General features: G+C 44.1%; 1 protein-coding gene across 1 annotated transcript in view; it reads left to right on the forward strand.

The window, feature by feature from the left end:
* Positions 1-13,698, forward strand: part of REV1 (REV1 DNA directed polymerase) — a 119,555-nt gene extending 105,857 nt beyond the window's left edge. The window contains exons 21-23 of the mRNA XM_082247162.1: positions 1,943-2,090; positions 4,003-4,105; positions 13,289-13,698. Of these exons, the coding sequence (XP_082103288.1) occupies positions 1,943-2,090; positions 4,003-4,105; positions 13,289-13,400 (363 nt within the window). The 3' untranslated portion in view covers positions 13,401-13,698. The remainder of the gene's footprint in view (positions 1-1,942; positions 2,091-4,002; positions 4,106-13,288) is intronic.
* Positions 13,699-17,671: the final 3,973 nt, after the last annotated feature.

A 17,671-nucleotide genomic window follows, 5' to 3' on the forward strand; every position in this document is an offset into this window, starting at 1 on the left:
ATATATTTAGCGTGATTGCATATTCCCTATTTTCCTTATACAGGCGGTCCCCGGGTTACAAAAATCTGACTTACAAACGACTTGTACTTATAAACGGAGGGAGACAACAGGAAGTGAGAGAAAATCTAGACCTAGGAAGGGAAATTCACTCTTGTAAGAGTTTCAATGGGCAGAATGTTTCTCCACTGAAGCTTTATTACCAATAGTTGTTTCCACAACAAACCAACATTTTCAAAATCCAATTGTCATAAGGACAGAAAGCGAGGTGAAATCTTCTGAACAGGGGCACAGACAGCAAAAAAATGGTACAGGGGTATTAACCCTTCCCTATGCTATCCAAAAAAACATAACAATTATTATTTTGGCAGGAGCTACACTTACAAAATATACCTGTTTTGACTTACAAACAAATTCAACTGAAGAACAAATCTACAGACCCTATCTTGTTTGTAACCCGGGGACCACCTGTATCGGGTTTTCTGTGACACTCACTGCAGTCCTTTGACCCTGGAGGAGTTGCAGGTAGTAATGGAGCTTATAGTACACACTATTCCTAACATGATGGGCACAGCAGTAGACACCTGTACTCTGCACAGTGGTGACAACATACTTTATAGCTGGTGGCAAACATCTATATTAGAGGGTTTTGAAAATGACAGTGTTAAAGTACATGAAAGTACATGTAAAATCCTAACTGAATTACATTTAGTTTTCTCTATGCACTGTGTATAATAAATTGCCTTTTTTGTTTTAAACAATACTTTTTTTACCTTTTTTTCATCCTTTGTTGCATTTCTGTGTTGCTGAACTCCTGCAGCCTCTTTGCAGCCACTTTCTGAACACTCACTCCAGCAAAGGCTTGTCAGCCTATAATAGGAAGTGCTTGAACTTTTAAGGTAGTATAGCCAGGTATTATTTTAATGAAATCTGCATATTTAAAAATATTGAAAATAACTTTTGAAATCATATTAACATGTTAAAGCTTAATTAGAAATAGATTGCATCTACTTTAATAACTATGCCTTTTACACCCTCCAATATAGATGTGCTCTGATGCTGTTCCTGTAGTAACAGATTGGAATGAGGGAGTTTAGAGTATTCTATCTGATATACCTTGTGCACACACAATCTGAGGAATTAACAGGACAGATATAACAGTGCAGAGAGATCAGAGCTTTGCTATACCTGTCACAACCACAGAACAGAGAACTGATCACTCCTTGCACCCCTTTGTTAACCACTTGCCTACTAGATAATTTTACGCTCCTCCTGCCCAGGCCAATTTTCAGCTTTCAGCGCTTCAGTCACAGTTTGAATGACAGTTGCCTGGTCGTGCAACACTGTAACAATATGAAATTGTTATAATTTTTTTCACACTAACAGAGCTTTTTTTTCTAGTGGTATTTAATCGCCACTGGGTTTTTTATTTTTTTGCTAAACAAGCGAAAAAAGACAAAATTTTGAAAAAAAAAACCAAAACATTTTCATAGTTTGTTGCAAAATTTTGCAAACGGGTAATTTTTCTCCTTCACCGATGTCCTCTGATGAGGCTGCACTGATGGGCACTGTTGGTACTGCACTGATAGTCAGGACACCCTGATTATCAGGGTAGATGTCCCTTTAACACAAGCCGGTTATTGGCTCTCTTCTCCTCTCCTGATGCTGTCAGTGTGGTAAAGGGCCGCTGTAATTGGCCCTTTACCCGGATCTGTGATCAGCTGAGTCAGAAGGATTCATGGGAGGATGTCCATGTATGCCCTCACGGCAAATTGGTTAATTAGGACCAGCATCCTCTTCATGTAAGTTTAGAAGAGTCATGCAAGCACTGTACATGCAGAACTTTGTTTATTCCCACCAATGTGTGTCTTTGCTTTGCTTTTGTGGCCTAGCAACACCTTTCATTATCAGAAATCTAAGCATCAACATATATTTAATTTCTCAGGTTGAATTATGTCCCACAACGTCAAATGCCCAAGGATCCCTGACAGAAGGATGCAATCCCCACCGAGCAAAAGCACCCAACTTGGCTGGTGCCATTGAGTTCAATGATGTGAAAACCCTGCTAAAAGAGTGGATAACTACAATTGCTGGTATATGCTGCCAAATCTAAAAAATATACACTGATTTCTTGTGTTAGTGTGGAATGAACATGTTGGTTATGGTTACTTGATTAGATGCAATAACACCTGATTCATTAATATACTGCAGAACACATAGTGTGGGGACATTGTACGCTTACATTGTTTAATAGTTTATTATTATTTAAATCGATATAACACTGATCTAGGGAACTTTGAATACATAAGGACCAGGTCTGTTTTATTCCCACACAGTAGGCAATCAACATACATACACTGACTCTTCTTACTTATGCTCCTAGAAATCTGAGCAATGTGTTCCATGCTGATATATACAAAACGGTCTCGTCAGCCTACCTTTCCTATGTATTGGAGAAATAGAACTTTAATCCCTGTTTTTGTAAGGGGATCTCCTTTATCCACTCGTCTCACTCTGCATGTTTAAGGTAAACTGGGTTTAAATCTTCCCCATTCCCAATATAAAAGGTTAACTAAAAGAGGTATCTTCCTGTCCCCCTAGACTGCCCACTCTCTAAAGTGGACTCCTCTGACAATGTAATGTCCCACACTGATCACTCCCCATCCCTCTACAACTACACCCATTCCTTTTCTATTATCTGTAATCTTCTCTTTCCTTTTCTTGATATCCAACAAATGTCAGCCAAAGATGTGGAATGAATGTATGTGTTTTATGTTCTGTCATCATTCACACACCTTTAGTCTAATGTTATTTCAGTTATCAAATAGAAGGAGCACATTCCAGCTCTGGGTTTCAAACTGCAAAATGTCTTAGATTTGCCTTTTTCTCAATTCATCATTACCTAGTACTTCGGGATCTGACAAGTGGCTCCACGAATGTCAGGACTGACAGTTATACATTTGGTTATGTGTCCCTCAGTGCCACTGAATTCATTTACATTTCTGGCATATCCATATAGACAAAGTGCAGCACAAGGATAAGGGATGTTTGCCTGAAAGGGTGTTCTTATGACAGAATATCTCTGTTCCTCTGTCACCACCCACAGCTCCTCAAAAAAAAGCCTGCCCAGGGATGATGTGTAGGCAGAGGGCTCTTGCAGGGTAGCCTATGGAATTCAGGAAATTATGTTGGGTGCTGCAAAGATTTTAAGGAGCTCTGCAAAGAGGAATATCCCTCTGCAGTAAAATAAGTCCATTTGCTGAGCTGTGCTTTTTTGGGGGTAATTAGAGCTGTATTTTCTATTGACTGGAACTCTATTCCAATTAATCTCTTACAAATTATGGTTTAAGGTTTTTGGTATGGGGATGGAGTTGACAATGAAGATGGCCATGACATTTGGCCAGTAAAGCAAAACAAAGATCTAGCAATTGGAGGAAGGGGAAAGCATGAAACAGATCTGCGTATAACTTTCCACATTTCAAGCAGCTAGAAAAAGAACTTAGGCCTATAAGACCATGTCCATATGGGGATGTGTAGCCCCAATGGGGCATCATTTTACTCTGTATCCTGGCTTTGATTGTTTTCCTGGATAAACATAATATTAAAAGGGTATCCACTTGAAGCTGAGAGAAAGTTGTGGCCCATTTTTTAAGTCCAGTCATCGTAGATATATTGTATATAAAAGCAGGTCATCTGTAAAAGCTGTGATTTTAATAGTTTTGTGGCCTATAGTTATTACCTTAAAAGTAGTTTGGGATAAGTACACCTTTAAAATATTGACTTGTGAGGCTTCCCTATGGGGCAATAACAAATTCTTCCAACTGAAGGAAGCACTAAGTTTTTCAATTGGGCAAGTCAGAGTAGGTGTGCAGATCCCTCGCTGCCTGTTTTAGTCAGATTTCTGTTTGGCTATAGCCAACTATGCTTTGAATCTGAAGTGTTATTCTCACTAATTGAAATTATGGCTTCAATCTTTTGTTTTTCCTCTCGCTTATTTTTCTGCAGATCCTATGGAAGAAGATATATTACAAGTGGTGAAATATTGCACTGATCTAATAGAAGAAAAAGACTTGGAGAAACTAGATTTGGTCATGAAATACATGAAAAGGTACCTTGTCTCCTATTTAAACACAGTGTACACCAAGTTGGTTAATGTAACTGTTATGATCACAATGTAGAACTAGAATGTGTGACTTAGTATTTGTGTTGACATGATTCATTTATACCCACTACAAGCCTTCAACAACTTAAAGGAGTTGTAAAGTCAGAAGGTTTTTTTTTTATCTTAATGCATTGTACACATTAAGATAAAATGTCTTCTGTGTGTAGCAGCCGCCCCAGCACCCTCTAATACTTACCTGAGCCCCATCTCTCTGCAGAGATGTCCACGAGTCGGCCATTTGATACTCTCCCTCCTGATTGGCTGAGATACAACCGCAGTGCTTTTGGCTGTCAATCAAAGTCAGCCAGCCAATCAGGACAGAGGGGGCAGGGCCAAATGGCACCTCTGTGTCTGAATGGACACACGGAGCTGCAGCTCTGCTGGGGTGCCCCCATACCAAGCTGCTTGCTGTGGGGACACTCGACAGGAGTGAGGGGCCAGGAAAGACGAAGCGGGACCCAAAAAGAGGAGGATCTGGGCTGCTCTGTGCAAAACCAACGGCACAGAGGAGGAAAGTATAACATGTTTTTTATTGTTTTTTTTTTTTTTAAACGAGACTTTACAATGACTTTAAGTCCTCTGTAAATTCTCTACAAAATGCTCTACACTTTATCATCTTATTTTCAAATTATTATTTGAGTAACTCTACTTTTGTTAGGCAAACACATAATCCCATCCCCAAGCTTCCCTCCCTCCCAGTCAGTGTTCCTCCCTGTCTTGGTGGTCTATTGCAGGTCTTTACAGACAAGACCTCCTCTAAACCGTGGAACTCTTTCATTCAAGACAGATGGGTCCGTGAGTCGATCCAGTCCAGTTAGAAGATCGAGTTTTGGTCCCCTGGCAAGGTTCTTTGGAGGGGTCATTGCACCAGTCCTAGAGTCGGAAAGTTTCCAGGGGTTTAAATCAAACCTTTTTACTGTTCACAGGAAGGAGGGCAAGGTCCATCCAATCTTGAACCTCAAGGCTCTGAACCACGTTGTGCGGGTTCACAAATTCAAAATGGAGTCCATTCGTACTGTAATGGCCTCACTGACTCAAGGGGATTTTCTGGCCTCTATCAATATCAAGGACACTTACCTTCTTATCCCAATATGGGATGTCGGGCATCACCGTTTCCTTCGCTTTGCCGTAGGCAAGGAGCACTATCAATTTGTGGCGTTACCCTTTGGTCTTGCCTCAGCTCTTCGGGTGTTCACAAAAGTGTTGGCCCTGGTGTTAGCCTTCCTCAGGCAGAGGGGGGATTGCAGTACTGGGTTACCTGGAACGATCGACTTCTGCAAGCGAGAGTCTTTCTGTCCTGAAGGACGATTTGGACATCACGGTGCAAACTCTGCAAGAGTTTGGCTGGATTCTGAATTTTCAAAAATCAGCTCTGACTCCCTCCAACAAGCTGGACTACCTGGGTCTGACTCTGGATTCAGCCTCAGCTCGGGTGTTTCTTCCAGAAGCAAAACTGCTGAAATTTCAGCATGCGATTTGGGTCCCGTTATCCAATCGCCGGTCATCTCTCAGGACTTGCATGCAAGTGCTGGGCCTGATAGTCTCCTCCTTCGAGGCGGTTCCATTTGCTCAGTTCCATACCAGACAACTGCAAAAGGAGATTCTGGCCAAATGGGACAAGAACCCACGGTCCCTAGACAATCTGATCCTGTTGAGCCGGGGTACAAGAGGTTCCCTGATCTGGTGGCTTCGCTCCCCGGCGCTTTGATAGGGGAAGTCTTTCTTCCACTGTATTGGATGGTGGTCTCCACAGACGACAGCCTGTCCGCATGGGGAGGTGTCCTGGACAAGGAATCAGCCCAAGGAGTCCAGTCGGCCGATCAACATCCTGGAAATTCGGGCGATCAGGCTTCGCCTGTCCCAGTGGATGGATCGTCCACAGGGGTGTCCGGTAAGGATTCAATCGGACAATGCCACTAGGGCATATGTCAATCATCAAGGGGGCACCCCTAGCATCCAAGGAAGTGGCCGGCTTTCTAAGGTAGGCAGAAGGATATGTTCCAGCCCTCTCTGCTGTGCATATTCCAGGGGTGTAAAATTGGCAGGTGGATTACCTCAGTCGGCAGGCCCTAAGTCCAGGTGAATGGTCTCTTCACCTGGAGATGTTTCAACAACTGTCTCCAGTGGGGAGACCCCCGATGTGGACCTGTTGGCCTCGCGCATCAACCAGAAGGCTCAGAGGTTTGTAGCCAGGTCTCAGGATCCTCTGGTAGACGCTCCGGTGGCCCCTTGGGACCAGTATCGTCTAATCTTTTTTTTTTCCCCCAAAACGTTTTAATTTTTGAGTAAAAGAAGGTACAATGTACAACATAAAAAGTGTAGTATACAAGAACAGTCTTCTGGTATGCAGGTGTTTGGGTCTATAGAAATACAACTATTAAACCAAAGAAAAATTAACGAACTGCCAGATACGTTGTTTAGTGATGCAACTCATGGAAACCATTTATGGGGGTTTTGAGATCCTAGAGGGTATACTGTAGTATGTTGGAGTAAGATGGGGAATATCTTAACGGGGAACCTGAGATAACATTGAGCAGGTATGTTGGTACTCCCTCTGTTATTACGATGCACTTCTTCCTACTATCGAGTAGGGATGTAACGATATCGCGATATCGTATCGTCGTGGTCGTGTCTCAATATCGTCGTGGTTGGGTTACAATATTAAAAGGACAGGTGTCCGTCAAAAAGTAAGAGGAATAAACACAGTCCCGCGGAACAAATCATTGTTAACTACATAGACCAGAGTTTAAGGATTTTTTTAACCGTTTTTTTTTTTTTTTCTTGCAATGTAGATATTTTGATCTTTCTGATGAAAAACGTGAACATAAGCTAAATGATAGGTCAGTGTTTTTTTTAAAGGCTTTTTGACGGACTATTTTATTTACGTTTAAGTTATGTTCCTAAATACCAGTTTTAAAAGGCTGCCTTTATTTGCCTTGCACATTTAAACCTGACTTAACTTGATCTTTGTTTGCACTTAAAGGGAATTGCCTATTGTTTGTTTACAATTGTTCTAGCTGCTTCTTAACTTGAACATTGCACAGAAGAATCAGTTATGCAACCAAATATTACTATACAGAATATTGATGATCCTGACTACAACTTGCACTTTAAAAGCACTATGTGATCAGTGTTTTATGTTGTCATGGATCCATAAATACAACAATAAATTGCCTGTTGACTGGCAAAAGCAGAATAAATGTCGGTATTTTTTCGCTATTATCATCACAAACACTATCATGAGCTATTTAAAAATACCATGAGCTTTTCCACAATATCGCAATAAATATCGTACCGTGAGGTCAATATCGAAATTGTATCGTACCGTGAGATTTTGATATCGTTACATCCCTACTATCGAGTCTTGGGTCCCCGGAGGAGACTTTTAGACAGGAGCATAAAACAGTATGGTGAATTATAGGTCTCCATGGGGGATATGTCTCAAAGAATGGATAGGTATGATTGTCTGTTATTTAGTTTTTATATGGCGATGAAATTATGTTGGTATGAAATGTCGACAGCATTAAATCAATTATACCTTTGGCAATCCTTTTAAGTATTTGTTGACAAGGGTTTGGTAGGGGGAAAGGGGGAGAGAGAGAGGGAATTTGCATCTCTTGCTCCCTCTTGAAGTCATTTTGCGGGAGTAGGATTAGGTATCATAACCTACATTGAAAGTTAAAAGTATAACCCCCTTAACCACTTGCCGACCGCCGTATATACGGCGGCGGTCAGCCCCTCCTGGGCAAAGTGATGTAGGGGTATGTCACTCGCCCACGAGCCTCTAGGGGGCAAGCGCGCGCCACCGGAGGTGCACTCCTGCCCCCGCTTGGTCCCTGACATCCCCGCGCAAGTGACCGGCGGCTCCGATGTCCGCCGGTCACTCGCGATCTCACGCAGGAGAGGGAGAAAGGCAGACGACTGATGTAAACACAGCCGTCCGTCATTCTCCCTTAGATAATAACAGAGGCTATGCGATCCTGCTATGTAGGATTGTATGTCTGTTATGATCTAACAAGCCACGCCCCTTGACAGTTAGAATCACGCCCCTAGGGACACACTTAACCCCTTGATTACTAATAAAGTTAAAGCCTTCCCTGCCAGTGTCATTTTTACAGTAACAGTGCATATGTATAGCACTGATTACTGTAGTAATGTCACTGGTACCCCCAAAATGTCACTCTGGGGTCCGATCTGTCCGCCGCAATGTCGCAGTCCCGCAAAAAAAAAAAAAAAAAAAAAATCGCAGATCGCCGCCATTACTAGTTTAAAAAAAAACAATGAAAATGACATAAATCTTTCCCGTAGTTAGTAAACTAGGTACTGATGCAAAAATATGTAGCAGAAAACAAATTGGCCTAAAATGTTAAAAAATTTAAAAAAATTTAGATTTTTACATTTTTTTTATTTTTGAGAATTTCATATAAAAAAATTGTTATTTTTTTTTATTGTTATTTTTTCAAAATTGTCGCTCTTTTTTTGTTTACAGCGCAAAAAGTAAAAGTCGCACTGGTGATCAAACACCACCAAAAGAAAGCTCTGTTTGTGGGGAAACATCGCACAACCGCGCAATTGTCCGTTAAAGTCACGCAGTACCGAATCGCTAAATAGGGCCTGGTCTTTGAGCAGCCAAATCCTCTGGGGCTTAAGTGGTTAAGAATGTTAATCAGTTCTGGGATGCTTGGTTTTTATGGAGTGGGGAAGGCAGTGTATCCGACGTGCAGGGCTGCTGATAGAAATCATGGAGCCCCGTACAGCCTACCTGATGGGGCCCCCTTCAGCCCCACCCTTAACCCCACCCCTGGCCCCCTCCCTAGACCCCACCTTGAAACAATAATCGTAAACCATAATCGTATTTAAAAATCAGGCAGGCAGGTTGTACCCATGTCGACCTATTACTTGGGTACAATCAGCCTGCCTTAGCCAGTCCCTGCTAACCTGGGCAAGATTGTAATAATCTATGGCTGGCTTAACTGACACTTACATCAATAGTGACACCAAAACAGCGATCAGCTAAATTACTGTATAGTGTACACTATATTAATGCCAATGGCTGGGTTAACATCAAGGGGCAATGAAGGGGTTAACTGTGTGCCTAACCAGTGTCATGTGTGCAACATGTGCTGCTTTTACTAACAGATCTGGCTGTTTTTTTTCTCCCTGCAAGAAATAGCCAGATTACTGATCTGTGTATGAAGCCCTGTGTTTGTAAACACAGGACATTGTACTGTGATTGGATACAGCTGATCAGCATGTCTCCGCCCTAAATCTTTGGCCAGGACCTGCTTACAAAATTTGGCTGTAGCCAATGATAGAGTGGATTAGCAGCAGGCACACGCATACGTGTCCCTAACCTGGAACAGGCTGGATGACGTACATGTATGTCATCCAGCCTGCCTGTTGTACCACCCTTCGGCAGAAAATGCACTGAGGACGTGCGGCAAGCAGTTAAAGGGAAAATGTTAGGGTTGGGTTCACACAACAGGTCTAATCAGGTCTGCCTGTCCATTTTACAGGCGGTCCTGCTCTGACCCTCCATTCACTACTATAGAGCGAAGGATCTAAATTAACTTGTGTCCATTTACACCCACCTACCTCCAATCTGATCAGCTAACCAAAATGGAAGGGGATCTGTTCCCCTCTAGTGGATCAGATTGGATGACAGTTGGGTGTATACAGACAGCCAGTTTGCTTACACCAGCCATCCTTAGAGCAGACCAGGCTGTGTCAGTGTCGGCTCTGCATAAGCTGAGTGGACATGGACCTGTCATCTGCCCACATTGCTCATTGAGGGATTAGCCGACAGATCCCCCGTTAAACAAGCGGATTCCGCCCCTTGTGAAAGAAGCCTTGATAACAGACAGCAACACTGGCAGGTTAAGATTATCAGCATTATGATAACACACAGGCAGCAGTCAGCAGGTTCTCTGTCACAGTGTGTCACATAGCATTGGCTGTTGGTTGCTGACCTTGTTAACTTATGACCAAACAGCCATGCTATGTGACACACTGCGACAGTGAACCTGCTGACTGCTGCCTGTGTGTGTGTGTTATAGATGGTGATATAGTAATGTGCAGTGCAGTAATTCCATAGTTGCCAATATTCCAAAAAAGTTTTTAGGGACACCTTTTTTTCACTGTTTCCATAGAGCTGCTGTAGGCATAGCATGTACTTTAATTAGGGGCGGGACATCATTTATTATGGATGTGGTCCTACAAGAAGTTTAACCACTTTACCACCGGAGGATTTTGCTGTCTTCCGTCCAGGCCACTTTTTGCGATTCGGCGCTGTGCGACTTCAACCGACAATTGCGCGGTCGTTCGACGCCGTACCCAAACGAAATTTACGTCCTTTTTTTCCCACAAACAGAGCTTTCTTTTGGTGGTATTTGATCACCTGTGCGATTTTTACTTTTTGCGCTATAAACAAAAAAAGAGCGTTTATTTTGAAAAAATAACAATATTTTTAACATTTTTTTTATATGAAATTCCCCCCAAAAAAGATGTAAAAACCAATTTTTTAAAAAATTTTTGGCCAATTTGTTTTCTGCTACCTATGTTTGGTAAAAAAAAATCGCAATAAGCGTATTTTGATTGGTTTGCGCAAAAGTTATTGCGTTTACTAACAAAGGGAAAGATTTCTGTCATTTTTGGTGTTTTTTTTTTTAACGCGTAATGGCGGCGATCTGCGATTTTTTTTGTGGGACTGCGACATTGCGGCGGACAGATCGGACCCTTGACTGACATTTTTGACACTTTTGGGGGTACCAGTGACATTACTGCAGTAATCAGTGCTATATATATATATATATATGCACTCTTACTGTAAAAATGACACTGGCAGGGAAGGGGTTAATTTTATTGGAGAGGGAGGGGTTAATGTATGCCTGGTGCTTACTGACGTGTAGGGGGGGAGGTGACTGAGTGAGTCATGGACAGATCGGATGTCCAGCTATGCTGAACAGTCCGATCTGTCACTCCCTGTCACTATGGAGATCCGTCCACTTGTGTTTACACAGGCGGGCGGATCTCCACACTAGATCCCCGGCGATCGGGGCAGAGCAGCGGCGATCGCCGCTGCTCCTCCCCTGGCCCGACTCCCGCTGTGAATGAAAACAGCGGGAGCGAGCCTCCGGCGGCGCGCAAGTGCCGCCCAGAAGGGGGAGTGTCTGACGACGTTAATACTACGTCGTCAGACGATAACGAGCCACTCTGCCGCAGTAGTATTACTGTGAGCGGACGTAAAGTGGTTAATCATGTGCTTCCATCAGTGATCTGACAGCAATTAAATAGTTAATCATGTCCAGCCACCAGGCCAGGAAGGATCTTCTAGCAATAATAAGGTTAATCATGGCTCTAGTCACCAGGGATCTTAGGCTAATAAGATCCCTGGTGGCTAAAGACATGTTTAACTATTTCTTTGCTGTCAGATACCTGATAGAAGCACGATTAACCCTTTTTTTTTTGACAGCAGATCCCTTGTGGAAATACATGAATAACCCTTTAATCTAGCTATTAAAGGGGTAAATGTACATTTCCACCAGGAATCTGCTAGCAATGAAATGGTTAATAATCATGACTTCCAAAACGGAGATCTTCTGCAAACAAAGGGTTAATCACACATTTCAAATTCATCTGCCAGCAATAAAAGGGTGAATGTCCAGTTACCAGGGATCATCTTCTAGGAATGAATGGACACAGCACTGCCTCCAATGTCCCCTTCCCCCCTCAACAAAATACTGCCTGAAATATGGCCCCCTTCTCTCATGACAACTCTGTGGCCAAACATCTCATCTCTATTACTGTACAGTTACCTTCACACCATCTTCTTCCATATTCTCTTATGCTGACAGTACGTGCTGAGGGCAGACCTGGAGTGTTTTAGCCACCGACATGTGCATAGGCAATGCTTCTATTCAGAACTTGAAGCCTATACCTGCTTGGTAAAAAAGTCCCCCTTCTGTACAGCGGCTACTAATGGCGAGGAGAGGTACTGCAAGCCTATATCAATAGACTGTCAGGCTGAGCTGCTGTGTGCTTGGCTGGAATTGGCTCACACATACACGAGTCTGTATTTCCAGGGCAACGGCGGGGAAAAAGATAAGGCGGGACATTGAGAGCTTTCCCTCTCCTCCTAGATGCGGTCAGCTGCCTGCCTCTCGCTCTCCATCTCTCTCACACAGAGTCTGATTACTGAGTGGAGAGCGGAGTGAAGGAAGATCACTCCACCAGCTGGGACTTTACAGCTGGGACATGTAGACCGGGCATGGAATGCACTGCACTGCGCATGCACCCGAAAATGAAAAAAGTCCCTCCACTCTCACCAACACAGATCACCATAGAGGGGGCCAGAAAATAGTAATAATAATCCCCCCTAAGCGGGGTGTAATTTAGAAAGTCAGTTTTTTCAAAATTCTGCACTGACTGTGAGGTTGCCCGGGCCCCCCTGCAGAGCTCAGTACACCGGGCCCGGTACAACAGGGCCGGTAGTACTAGCTTATCAGCGGCCCTGCCGACGTGTTGTGGTTGGTTTTTGTTTTGGTTGAACGGTGAGGTAGAAATCTATCAGGAGTTATTTAACTGAGAGAAATCCTTGGTTGTCTTAAAGTGCATCCAACAGTATCGCCTAATCTATGCCTTTCCTCTGCTGCAACTTCTAGCGAGACTTTTGCACAGAATCAAAGCAGAAGGGTTTGGATATTAAATCAAATAAGGGTAAGGCTGGCTTCATGCTTTGCCACGTGTGCTGCAAGCACAGGGAACAATGTGAATTCAGCATCTTTTTATTTTGAGGGCCTTTCTAATGCCACCTCTTTAAATTACATCTACTTGGGTAGACTTCTCCCACTACACAGTTGTTGGTAGATTTTGTCAGTTTTAGCACCTACCACTAGAGTTGTATGTTCATGGGTGCCAACCCAACTCCAGGCAGCTATTTGTATCCTTTATTTATAACATCACTCCTGTCATATTTCTTTAAGAGCTGTTGCTATATAGTGGAAATACACTTGTAATGTAAAAAAATTGGGATTTAAACACAAAAAGCCCAATACTGTGCACTGCTATTTTTTACTCACACCAAGGATCCCGAGTTTGTCACTTATGCTACCATAATGTTTTTCATTCCAGGTTAATGCAGCAGTCTGTGGAGTCTGTTTGGAATATGGCATTTGACTTTATTCTGGACAATGTCCAGGTGGTTTTACAGCAGACATATGGAAGCACATTAAAAGTTGTTTGATCCTCATCCTTGGCAGAGGAGCCTGGCATCCCCTGCCTACCTGTACCATAAGTGCTTGTTAAGTATTTGCAAAACGCATGATTTTAAAGCTTCAATCATTTTACATTTCTTTTAATAAATAATTTTTGTACATTTTATTTCTCAAGTGCCAAACTTGTCAGTATTGCATGTAAATATTTGTGTTCCAGATTCTTTTATTGTAGTATAGACTATTTGAAAAATGTTTGTTTATAAGAGTTTTATGGATTTTTACAGTGATGTGTTCACAGTTGTTTAATAAAGAAATAACTGATTTACATTTCTGGTGGTTTTTCATTATTCTAAAATGCATTATTTGTGTTTTAATAATCTTCTGTAGAATATTAGTAGCGGATATAAGGCTGGTGCAGATGCACTGCTCTATTTAAATAATGAAATCTGTTTTTTCTTAACGTCCTCTGACAGTCGCCGCCCACTCATTCAGTCTTCACCAATGGGTATTGACCTCTTATCCATAGGAGCAAGCTAGGAATAAGACTTGTTAGAAATAAAGCAATTTACATAGACACACCTGTAGGGGGCTGTCCCACTGGTCCAATACCCCCCCTGCTATCAGCATTCCCAACTCAGTTTGTCTTCTGCCTAGTTAGGAGTAAGATAGGCTATCCCTGTGCTGGGGCTACAGTCTCAGCATTTCTTCTGTTTTTTATTACTTTATTTTATACAAAAGTGTTTTCTTGCACTATTAGATTTTTATTTGTTCCTGCGCGGACGCCTCGGATGCGCTGGTGGTGCCTTGGAATCAGTATCGCCTGATTTATGCCTTCCCCCGATTCAGTTGTTGTCCAGGTTCCTTCGCAGGTTGGTCTCGGAACCGAAGTTGGTGATTCTGGTGGCCCCGGACTGGCCGCGCCGGTCTTGGTACGCGGACATCATGCAACTGGTCCGTTGAGCCTCCCTGGCGGCTCCCGTTACGGGACGATCTGCTGTCTCAGGGGCCGATCTTCTATCCTGCTTTACGGTCGCTGGCTTTAACGGCGTGGCTGTTGAAAGCCAGGTCTTGAGAGATCGAGGTCTCTCATCGGTGGTCATTCCTACCCTGCTCAAGGCTAGGAAGGCCTCGTCCGGTAAGATCTATTACCGTACTTGGAAGGCTTATTTTTGCCTGGTGTGAGTCCAGGGGCATCCATCCTCACTCCTTTTCGGTGGCGAGGGTACTGGCCTTCCTGCAGACTGGTGTGGACCAGCGTCTTGCGCTGACCACAATTAAGGGTCAGTTGTCGGCACTGGCAATCCTTTTCCGGCGGCAAACTCTTTGATACGCACCTTTATTCAGGGGGTGCATCATTTGGCTCCTCCTAGGAGAGCACCTTTACCTCCTTGGGACCTGAATTTGGTCCTGTCCGTTTTGAAACATCCTCCCTTTGAGATCATCAGGGAGATTCCTCTGCCTGTGCTGTCACGAAAGGTTGCCTTTCTGATGGCGATCACATAGGCCCGCAGAGTGTCAGAGTTGGCGGCTCTGTCCTGCCAATCCCCTTACCTGGTGGTTCATAGGGATAAGGTGGTCTTGCGACCTAACCAATCTTTCCTTCCTAAGGTGGTTTCAGATTTTCACCTTAACGACGATATTGTCTTGCCTTCACTGTGTGAATCCTAAGCATCCTAAGGAGTTTGCTTTGCATTCCTTGGATGTAGTCCGGGCGATCAGGGTGTACCCGTCGTCTACTGAATCCTTCAGGAAGTTGGATTCTCTCTTCATCCTTCCCGAGGGCCCTCGGAAGGGTATGGCTGCGTCTGTGGCAACCATTTCAAAATGGATCAGACAGACGATTGTACAGGCCTATTCAATTAGGGAACGGGTACCGCCCTTCCCTGTCAAGGCGCACTCTAACAAAGCAGTGAGTGGGTTCTGGGCTTTCCGACATCAGGCTTCGGTGGCCCAGGTGTGCAAGGCAGCGACTTGGTCGTCCGTGCACACCTTTTCCAAATTCTACAAACTTGATGTTTTGGCATCAGCAGATGCCTCCGTTGGCCGCAAAGTTCTGTGTGTGGCAGTACCTTGATGGGGACAGGACGTTGCCTGTCCCTGTCTGTTGGGGTTGTTTTCCCCTTTGTTTGCTCCAGTTGAGCTTTTCTGTTACCCAGAGTTTTTAACTTTTCTGCTCAGATAAGGTTCCTTTCTCTGACCTGGGTGCTGCGTTGCCTTTGTGACAGTTGCGCTTCCCACCCCTGATGTCTACTCTGCTTTGGGACATCACATTGGTGAAGACTGAATGAGTGGGTGGCGACTGTCAGAGGACACAAGAGAAAACTGAATTTTTGTAAAATTCCTTTCTCTGAGTCCTCTGACAGTCGCCACCCCTGCCCCTCTAGTGAGGTTCTTTTGGACTTTAACTGCTTGCTACCAAATTGAGTTGGGAATACAGATAGCAGGGGGGTATTGGACCAGTGGGACAGCCCCCTACAGGTATGTAAATTGCTTTATTTCTAACAAGTCTTATTCCTAGCTTGCTCCTATGGATAAGAGGTCAATACCCATTGGTGAAGACTGAATGAGTGGGCGGCGACTGTCAGAGGACTCAGAGAAAAATTGATTTTCGTAAGAACTTACCGTAAAATCCTTTTCTCTTAAGCTCATTGACAGATGCAGTCCTCTTTGATTAATATCAAATTGGGTTATACTGCCCTCTACAGGAGTAGGACACTAGGCAGAAGAAAACGTTCTGGCCACACCTTAGGGGCAGTCCCAGAGGGTATATCCTCTCTCTCTGCTACAGGATGTCAGTTATGTCACAAAGCAGTGTCAGAGACTTTAACCCAACCCAACTCAAAAATAGAGGGGAAGGTACTGCGTCTGTCAATGAGCTTAAGAGAAAAGGATTTTACGATAAGTTCTTACAAAAATCCATTTTTCTCTGTCGCTCATTGACAGACGCAGTCCTCTTTGATTAATATCAAATTGGGACGTCCCAAAGCAGTGCCACAAATGAGGGGTGAGATAACGGAAATCAAAATCCAATCCAGAAGGCCCAACCGGAGCCAACCAGAAGCATTAAGGACTCATCGAGCAAAAAGATGAGACCCAAGTGAAAAACCCAACAAACCCTCGAGGTAGACCAACGGTCTCCTCAAACAGCGGCCTGCAGGAACCTTGCGGCCAAAAGAGGCATCCGCCGATGCCAGCACATCAACCTTATACAATTTTGTAAAGGTATGAACCGACGACCAGGTAGTCGCCTTGCAAACCTGAACCACTGACGCCTGATGGCGGAAGGCCCAGGAAGCACTAAGCGCCCGAGTGGAGTGCGCCTTAACACGGAACAGAGGAATCCGACCCTTAATAGAATAAGCCTGTACCACCGTCTGTCTGATCCATCTAGAGATGGTCGTGGCAGAACCAGGCAACCCCTTACTAGGGCCATCCGTGATCACAAAAAGTGATAACGTCTTACGAAACGAGTTCGTAGTAGTCAAGTGTACCCTGATCGCCCGAAACCACATCCAGGGAGTTTAATGCAAACTCCCAAGGATGGCTGGGCTTAGGACACAGGGAAGGTAACACAATATCCTCATTCAGATGAAACTCTGAAACCACTTTAGGAAGGAAGGATGGATTCGGACGAAGAACCACCTTATCCTTATGAACCACCAGATATGGGGAACGACAGGATAATGCCGCCAGTTCTGACACCCTGCGTGCAGAAGTGATAGCCACTAAGAAGGCCACCTTCTGGGATAAAGTAACCAAGGGAATCTCCCTGATATTTTCAAAGGGAGGTTTCTGAAGAACCGACAACACCAAATTAAGATCCGAGGGTGGCAAGGGTGCACGCACGGGCGGAGCCAGGTGCCGCTCTCCCTGGATGAAACTCTACATCAAGGAATGAGTAGCCAGAGGCTTCTGAAAGAAGATTGCTAACGCTGAAACCTGACCCTTGATGGTGCTCAAGGACAGTCTTTGCTCAACCCCCTTTTGCAGAAAGGCCAATATTCGGTCCACCGAGTAAGAACGTGGAGGGAAGCCAAGGGATTCACACCACGCGATATAAGACTTCCATGTGCGATGATAGACTTTTCTGGAAGTCGCTTTCCTTGCTTTAATTAGAGTAGGAATAACTGAAGCTGACAATCCTTTGTCCTTCAGCACCTGGGTCTCAATAGCCAGGCCGTTAAAGCCAGCGATCGTAAAGCAGGATGGAAGATCGGTCCCTGCGACAGCAGATCCTCCCTGAGAGGAAGTCGCCAAGGAACGTCTGCGACCAGCCTGATCAGGTCGGCGTACCAGGCCC

The sequence above is a fragment of the Pelophylax lessonae genome (genome assembly GCF_965119305.1).
Source record: "Pelophylax lessonae genome assembly, chromosome: 2".
NCBI classification, from domain to species: Eukaryota; Metazoa; Chordata; class Amphibia; order Anura; family Ranidae; genus Pelophylax; species Pelophylax lessonae.